The sequence below is a fragment of the Colletotrichum lupini genome, chromosome 1, assembly GCF_023278565.1.
Source record: "Colletotrichum lupini chromosome 1, complete sequence".
Lineage (NCBI taxonomy): Eukaryota > Fungi > Ascomycota > Sordariomycetes > Glomerellales > Glomerellaceae > Colletotrichum > Colletotrichum lupini.
The window spans coordinates 894,623-903,417 of NC_064672.1; the positions used below are offsets into that span (position 1 = coordinate 894,623).

The window sequence follows — 8,795 nt, forward strand, 5'->3', positions numbered from 1 at the left end:
TTTAGAAACAATCACGAGGATAATTTGAGTCGCGGAAAACTCACCCAAAGGATCAACCTGTTTAACACTAGAGCTCGGTTTGGTTATTCTTCCAGAGCATCATCTCCTGAATCAATTCACTGCACAGCATGTGCCTGGTTGCCAAACTGCGATTGCACGGAAGCTTCATCAAAATGGATTGAACGTTGAATTGGCCCTCGTCCAGGGCAATAACTACTTCTCGCTTCACGACAGAAGATCGTAGTACTAGTAGGTATACCGGAAGTCCTTATTCTCCCCATCCGTCTTATCCTCCCTCTCCTGCTCGAGACCAGCCTGCAACCTATCCTCGGGCACCCCAAACTTGGAATTGCGCCGCTTGTTCTCCGCCACGCAGAGCAGGTAGTACACGAGCCCGGACGCGGCCATGAGCGCAAAAGCAAACATCATGGCGCTGATGCCGAGCGGGTACCGCGGCGCCTGGCTCGACAAGAACAGCTGGGGCCCGACAATGTTGCCGACGGCGTAGCACACGGCCACCGTGACGCCCATGAAGCTCTTTTTCGTAGCACCTGCCGTGTTGGACGAGTTGAGGCTCAGCATAAAGACCCACGGGACGTTGTAGAAGCCCATGATGTACACGCACGCCAGGCTGGCGTTTCTGTTCAGGTTGATGTCGAGCGTGTGCACCATCACCGCCCCGACGAGCCCGACGAGCGCGGAGACTATCCAGAACAGGCAGCGCAGGTTCTGCACGAACATGGATACCGTGGTGAGGACGACGCCGGCGACCATGGCGACCGCGGCCTGCGGCGTGGCCATGAGGACGGTCTTGGTCTGGCTGAAGCCGTAGCCCGAGATGATGAGCGGGTTGAAGTTTGTGATGCCCGCGTTGGCGACGGCGTAGCCGATGGCGCAGGCCCAGACGCACCAGCACTTCGGGTCCTTGACGGCCTCGAGGATCTGCTGCGCGTCGAATTTCTTCTTGACGTCGACGCCCGTCTGGTTCTCGGCGAGGCGGGCGACGACTTGTTTCTTCTCCCGCTCGTCAAAGAACCATGCCTTTTGAGGGGAGTCGGGCAGCGCGAAGAGAACCACGAAGCCGACGAGGACGGTGACGGCGCCGTAGATGATGAAGATGTACTTCCACGTCGACAAGCTCCCCTTGATATTTCCGATGGCGTATGAGAGGATACCGCCAAACACGCCGGCGAAAGTATTATGCCACAGTGCAGTCCGCAGGGGCTGCTCTTCGCGGCGGTACCACGTGGCGTTGAGGACGAGCATGCATGGCAACAAGGCGGCCTCGAAGATGCCGAGCAGGACGCGGATGGCGGCGAGGCCGGCGAAGTTGTGGCAGGCGGACATGAGGCAGATGCAGACGCCCCAGAGGACGAGGCAGGCGCCGATGAACTTACCGATGGGGAGCTTGGTGATGAGATAGAGGGCCGGGAGTTCCATGGCCAGGTAACCAAAGTAGAAGACGGAGCCGAGCCAGGAGTATTCCTGCCCCTTGAGGTTCGCGTCTTGCCGAAGGCCAAAGATTGCGGCGAAGCCTAGGGCGTTCTATATCTCGGTGACATGGTTAGTTAATGATAGTTCACGGGAGGAGAAAGGAGAGGAGAGGGTTTTCGGGAGGCTTGCCTTGTCAAGGAACGCGAGGGTCATGCTGATTACGGCACAGGGGAGGACGACGAGGTCCGTCTTCAACAGGATGCGCCTGTTTTGCGCGGGCGTCGGCGCCAGGGTCTCGTCATACTGGGAGGTTCCATCTTGTACGTCTTTGACGTCCGTCTGCTCGGTTGCGTCGTGGTCGACGATGGCTGATTTGGGTTCCATCATGGGAAATGGAAGCGTGGCGGAAACTACTTGGTAAGGTAGGTGGGTAAGTACGGAACCGTGTAAGTCGGAGCTTATGTGCTTGTAGGCAAACTCTCAATCAATGAGATAATTCAGTCAGACTCATTCAAGAGCTAGCTCTCTTTCTTCTCAAAAACCAAGAAAGTAGAAGTCCAAGTCCGAGATCAAGGCCTCAAGACCAAGCATGCTTCCCTGAGTCGGCGGCGGAACCGCAGGTATTTCAATGGCTCAACTCCACATCCCATGTCCCTGGCTTTTCGATATCAATGAGATCTCTGCCGGATAACACCAATATCGTTGTTCGATATGGGGACGGGGCAGAATAGAACCTGCGATTGACGTTATCATTCTGGGGTATCACGCAATGAGAGTGTGGAGCTTCTGTTCGGTCCCCACCGAGATCATTGATGTCGAGATATCGGTGCAGTCCGAGGTGTTGTGCTGACTCGTGCTCCGCCGGTCCTCACACTGTTGAGATCAGCGTTCAAGTAATACCGCAGTAAACGCCGTGTTAGCTAATAATGGTGTGGCATTTGTGCCAATATATGACAAGGGAAGACTAGTGATGAAGAGCCTTTTCTAATCATTATCTTGTTATCAAATAAAAAGTTTCCGAGCAAAATGCCAAAGACTACGCGGGCTCACGTTAGATGTCATCCAAGGCAGATGATGCTCGTTCCTCGAACCGAAACGTTGGTTGTGCCTGCTTCCAATGTGAAGGAAACCTGGCTTGAATTCAGACACCTAGATATTGGATCAGGTTTCTTTGGCAAATTACAGTGTATTCCAATGTGCATTTGGTCATTCCAGAACATAGGGTGCTCATTGGTAAATCAATTGGTATTTGTGAGACTCTCGAAATGATTCTGAAAAAGACTCCGCGAAGACTCAAAGCTTTGACTTTAGTTTATCAAGAACACTCAGATCCCGAGCCTGCTCAAGTTCGGCCAGAATCACTTCCCTCGACCTCGCAGTATCCCGCTCTACCTCAGCCGCATACAGCTTTTGAATCACGTCCGTCAAAGCCCCCCTCTTCCCGTCTCCAATCACCCGCCCATCAACCTCCGTAACATGAATCTGCGACGGGAACGTCCCCGTACAGAAAGCCTCGTCGGCCCCGTACACCTCCGTCAGCGCAAAATCGAGCTCCCGCACCGTGATGCCCGCTGCCCGACAGACATCAATGGTCTTTTGCCGCGTGATACCCATCATCTGATTATCCTTTGTCGGTGCCCACACCTCGTCGCCGCGGACGATGAAGAAGTTTACCGAGTTGCACGTCTTGACGAAGCCGTTGAGGTCCAGCATGAGCGCTTCGTCGACGCCCATAAAGTTGGCGTGCACGCACGCCTGCACGTCCGTCGCCTTGGAGATGTGGTTCCACTGCTCGTCCTTGACGTCGGGCGGGCCGCGCCGAACCCAGGTCGTTCCCAGGCGCAGGCCGCGCGACTTGGCTGTCGGATCTACGGCCTTGATCTCGGGGATGATGACGATGAGCGGCAGGCCGATGTTGACGTGCGGGTTCTGGTAGGGTGTTGATTTTAGGCCTCTGCTGACGACCAGACGTATGTGGACGTGAGGCTCGTTTCCCATGTCGTTTGCGTCCAAGGTCTGGTGAAGAAGTGACAGGAGGTCTCCTTTTGTCAGGCCCAAGTCCATGTACATTGCCTTTGCAGACTGGAAGAGCCGATTAATGTGCTCCTTGGCGAATTGGACTCGGCCTCTTACAGCACGAATGCCTTCCTACAATGAGAAGCATCAGATCAGCCTTTGGACTTTTCTATGCCGGCTTGGCCCCTTACTTACCCAGATTCCATCGCCTATGAGAAAGTTGGAGTCAAAGACCGAGACTGTTGCTTGCTCTCTGGGGACTAGACGGAATTCGCCGGTGACGCCGTCGCGTATGCCGACCTTGTATTGAGAGTCAGTATCGTGATTTGATGAAGAATTTCAAGACGAATATATGTCTTACCAATATAGAAGCATTTCTGGAGTTCAGGACAGCCGTGTGGCTTGTGGCCGGTTGAGGCTTTGGCTGAGATTCGGACATGATGCTGGCGATGCTCTGTGCGCTGTGATTCCGTATAAGTCGTAGAACATCTGGTTAGAAGTCAAGCCTCGAATAAATACCACGCTTCTACAGAACCAAGAACCCCGATTTTTGTTCTGCAGGGACATCAGCCAAGAAAACGCTCAAAAGATGCCCCAGTGCTTATCCCAATGAGTAGGTAGTCTTGAGCGGCACTGAGCTCGGCCAGGGCCGAAACTATGGTAGCATTGCGCAAGCCAGTCTCCACTTATCATCGGCCCAGTCCGAGATCACCTCGGTCTTTGGGTATTAACTTCAACCAATGCAATGGAAATGAGGCGTCAAATCGATAACAATGATCCGATGTTGAGCTCTAGTTTGACATCACGCGCTCAATTGATTAACTGAGGCTGTGCGATGGCGTTAGCTTAGCAAGTGTCGATAGCCACCGGTCACTCAACTTACACAAATGGCTGTTGCAGGGAAGGCTTGGTGTTGCCAGCAATCATTGTGACGATGTATCATTTAACCCAAAGTTCCCTATTCTGTTGGACTGGAACTCGTCCATGAAAGTATCAAACCAAGCAGTGAGACCCTCATCTAAACCCAGTTGAGCGTTGTCGAAATACCCCGTGACTTGGTTCATGTACGTTTCCAACCCATCGCCTTGGAAGAACATATTGGACTGCGTGTTGTCTGCACCAAGAAGACCAAGTGCACTTGACGCGTTCACAGGAGCTACTGGCGAAGCATCTGTAGGTTCGGTTTGAGTAGTTGGCGGCTCCCACGTCCTTGGGCCATATACTTTGATTCTTGCTGCCTGGAGAAGATCGCGATACTTCAGCAGGCCTTCTTCTTTCATCCGAGCAGTTCCGCGTTCGATGAGATCCATGCATAATGCCACATTGCTTCCATGGGAGTAGAGAAGAGGGGATTCTGGACTTTGGTTCATCGCTTTCACGTGCCTAGTAGCTAATGGTCAGTTCGTAATCTTGAAAGGAATGTCAATTGGCTCTGGTGAGATATGAAGCTTACCAGTCACAGTACAAGCCTGTCAGCCCTACCATGAGGATCGAATGCACTTGCCGTATGCAGCGGCAAACGGCAGTGATTCCATACTGAAAGTCCAGCTTCTGCCACTGCTGAACAGTTCCAGACACGGCCCGAGAGCATATCTCAGCCATTTCTTTGGAAGGAATCATGAAAGTGGGTGATGGTCGATACATGAGTAGCAGGAGAAGTCCATATTCAATCTTCATCTCGGAGTACTCGCGCGTTCCTTTGAAGTCTAGGACTTCCAAGTCTCGTTTCCAGCTCTCTAATTCTTGCTGGATTTTCTCAACTTCGTTGCATATTTCCTGAAATGTGGTTCTTGATGCTCGCCCATCAGGACCTCTGGCGATGTAGATGGATTCAAGGACACGCCCGCCGATCTGACGTAGTTTCATCAGATGATTGAAAAGCTTCACATTGAGTTTCTGGAACGAGGGCGCCGCACGACCCTCTTGATCTGTGAGCTCGTCGAGAGTACTGGCGGATGGCTTGGGTGCATCTATAGCATGCTCTCTGACCGAGAGCACCCTGCCTGTTATGACCGCTACCTGTCTTTCCAGTGCGTAGACACACCACCACGTCCGGTTCCGGATCTCCCGGTCATCAGAACTTAGGTCGCCCGGTGTGACGGAACGTCGGTGAAGGCCCATCTCTATGGCTGTTGACATGGTATATCGCCTCATCTGCCAAACGTCATCGCCGTGATTTCTAACGTTTGATCCTAACATCCATAAGCACAGCAAGAGCACGGAGTGAAGGCCTTGCAGATCTCTCGGGTGATCGTGTATGTTCAAAAAGAATTGTAGGCCTGTCTGGAAGTAGTCTGTTGGGCTGTTCAAGTCCATCATCCGTCGGTACTCCTGGGCTTCTGTGCAAGTTGCTGAAGCGAGGGCTAGCACCATGAGAACCAGAAACTTTTGATACAATGTGCATCTGGCTGGATCCTCGTAGATTCTTGCAAGACTACACCTCAAGAAGGGAAGAGATATGAACGGCCACCATGGATGTATGCGACTAATGTATGTTGTCAGGAGAAATCTTGCGACTGGCTGCGGCGGGAGTGCAGCGTTGTTTCGGACGAGTTCGTGATCGTGACTGGAAGATTCTTGGCGACCATAGTGCGAGCCTGATGACGATCCCGACAGGTTAATCTGCTTGAAGAAAATGCGAGCAAAGGTCGAGCCAGTGGCACTGCCCACTAAGGGAAAAAACATAGATCAACATTTTTTGCATTGAAACACCAGCTCATGGCCTTGAGGAGCCATACTTACTGTATATTCTCTCTGAGTAGCCGCTCGGCCTCCCAATTGCAAGAACACCAATCTCCTCGGCCTCTTTGCGAACATCATCGAACTGGCCAGGTCCAGCTATCGGACCAGTCTGGCTTGCTGTGGCTTCAGAAACACCGTCGAGTCTGGCCTGAAGCTCAATGATTCGGTCTTGAAGGCTTTTGACAGCAGCGTACGTGTAAGTCACACGGTCAGTAATATTGCACTGCTCATTTTGCTTGTGGCAAGTTGAGCATCGTGGAACCTGTAAATCACACTTGAACATGTCAGTAACCTAGACTCCTCCTTATTAGAAGGGTGACTACCTACCTTGACTTTCCTTGCATGGCAACGGCTACATGCCTTGGATACCGTCGGTGGAAATCGCGATTCCCACGTTGGATCCATCATTTGTGGAATGAGGATTTGTCCGTGTTGCTGCTGGCTCTGTAGCGTACCAGAGTGTATAGTTCTCTATGTCTCGGGGGTGTCCGAGTCTAGGGTAGGTGGACTTCGGGAGACAGTAAAAGGAACAGTGCGTGGAACTGTGTCACTCAGCTGTGGGTGGAAGTCGGAGATTCTTATCGATAGATCGCCCCACTTGCCGTTACTGGTGATTTTCCAGGGATGCGGTTTGGTGACCGGTGAATCTCGGTGTAGAGCTCCGGTTTGCTGTGTGTAAGTCTGTCCTGACTTGGATGCCTTCACAGGCAGCTCAGGAAATCACACAGGAGAAACAAAGAGTGCACACTTTTGTTTATTTTCGCGCTCCCAATGCAATGACTTCGGAAGGAGCGTACCTTCATTTTTTACCTCCCACGCACACTCACCACAAAAACCTCTTCCACTTCACACACCTCCGCCACTCGTCACAATACGCAAACAACAGCCTCCATTAAGAACTTAATATCCGACTTCATCGCCATCAAACAGCTTTTTTTTTCGCCCCAAATTTACTGAGCCTCGGATACAATTTCCATCAAGAAGTTGATCGAGGAGCCTCAACATGACTCCCGCTGGTTCCATCGCTTTGTTGGTCATCCTGGTCATTGCTCTCATCTGCACTATCATCTGGCTCGCAAAGGACCAGGTTCACACCTTCGTCAAGGCTTTGGCCGATCACCGAGCGGCACGTAAGGAGGCTTCGACCACAGCCAATACAGAAGCCACCTCCAACGAGGCCACCGTCTAGGCAAGCCATTTCTTCATTTCATCCGGCAAAGAACACCACACTCCCATCTGGATATCCTTATTCACGGGCCCTGGTCTTCAAGATGTGGCTTGACTCCTCAATGTCATCGACATAGCGCGCACTAGCCACACCCAATCCCCAAATTCTCCACCAAAATTTATTCCATCCTGGAAGCTCTCCAAGCACCCATCGACTGACTTCATTGCGCGCCGCCCCCAGGTCTCTCCACGCATCCTCGACAAGAACGAGCCATTCCATAGCAATGGCGACCCGACGCGCCCTCCGCTCCTCCTGGAGCGCGCGATCTCTTTCGAACCAGCTCAGCACATCTCCTTCCCCTATCTCCCGCCCTTTCGCAATCGCCTCCCGATCCATCAACACCTCAACCGACCCTTCCGCCGATGGCAAGACAACGCACTTTGGCTTCAAGACTGTCCCCGAGTCTGAGAAGGCCGACCGCGTCGCCGGCGTCTTCCACAGCGTCGCCGACTCTTATGACCGCATGAACGATCTCATGTCCTTTGGCTGGCACAGAATATGGAAGTACGTTGAGTTTCTCTCAACATCTGTCATGCCATCACCACTAACGCTCCTCCCAGGGACCACTTCGTCTCCGGCCTCCAGCCGGGCCTCTCAGCCTCCAACCCACCCACCCCCCAACACATCCTCGACATCGCCGGCGGCACAGGTGACATTGCCTTCCGCATGCTCCACACGGCGCACAACATCAACCACAACCCCGACGTCCGCGTCACAATCTCCGACATCAACCCCTCCATGCTCGCCGTCGGCCGCGACCGTTCCCGATCCCTCCCGGCCTCCCAGCAGGCCGCCATGTCCTGGCTCGAGGCCAATGCCGAGAAGCTCCCCGAGGGCGCCATCAAGGACAACTCCATCGACCTCTACACCGTCGCCTTCGGCATCCGCAACTTTACAAACATCCCCGCCGCCCTGCGTGAGGCCCACCGCGTGCTCAAGCCCGGCGGTGTCTTCGCCTGCCTCGAGTTCAGCAAGGCAGACGACTACCCGCTTTTCAACGCCATCTACAAGCGGTGGTCCTTTAGCGGTATCCCCCTCATTGGCCAGCTTGTTGCTGGTGACAGGGACAGCTACCAGTACCTCGTCGAGAGTATCGAACGGTTCCCCAGCCAGACGGAGTTCAGGGACATGATCAAGGATGCTGGTTTCGTTGTCTCGGGTGAGGGTTATGAGAACTTGACTGGCGGTGTTGCTGCCATTCACAAGGGTATGAAGCCTATTGCGTAAAATGCCGATTCTGGGATAATCCGGGCGTGAGGAAGGAAATTCACAAAGGGAAAAAGGGGTCTGGTGAGCTTTTGAAGCTCTTGTAAACTGTATGTATATGTATCAACACAGGGAAATTCAGTCATCGGCATGGCTGCATAGAAGGCGG

The 8,795-nt window shown here is 53.1% G+C and overlaps 3 protein-coding genes across 3 annotated transcripts; 1 reads left to right on the top strand and 2 right to left on the bottom strand.

Moving 5' to 3' along the window:
* Positions 1–246: 246 nt before the first annotated feature.
* CLUP02_00289 (major facilitator superfamily transporter) lies at positions 247–1,821 on the bottom strand (the record flags this gene model as incomplete). The annotated part of the gene is made up of 2 exons (XM_049279341.1): positions 247–1,545; positions 1,657–1,821. 2 exons carry the CDS (start codon positions 1,819–1,821, stop codon positions 247–249), a joined length of 1,464 nt encoding a protein of 487 aa, XP_049135298.1.
* Positions 1,822–2,727: 906 nt separating this feature from the next.
* On the bottom strand, positions 2,728–6,600 carry CLUP02_00290 (aminotransferase class IV; the record flags this gene model as incomplete). The annotated part of the gene is made up of 7 exons (XM_049279342.1): positions 2,728–3,582; positions 3,646–3,750; positions 3,812–3,911; positions 4,399–4,833; positions 4,904–6,119; positions 6,193–6,454; positions 6,520–6,600. 7 exons carry the CDS (start codon positions 6,598–6,600, stop codon positions 2,728–2,730), a joined length of 3,054 nt encoding a protein of 1,017 aa, XP_049135299.1.
* A 595-nt stretch (positions 6,601–7,195) lies between these two features.
* CLUP02_00291 (ubiquinone/menaquinone biosynthesis methyltransferase) lies at positions 7,196–8,647 on the top strand (the record flags this gene model as incomplete). Its single annotated transcript, XM_049279343.1, has 3 exons — positions 7,196–7,322; positions 7,507–7,924; positions 7,981–8,647. The coding sequence occupies 3 exons, from the start codon at positions 7,196–7,198 to the stop codon at positions 8,645–8,647; spliced, it is 1,212 nt and encodes a 403-aa protein (XP_049135300.1).
* Positions 8,648–8,795: the final 148 nt, after the last annotated feature.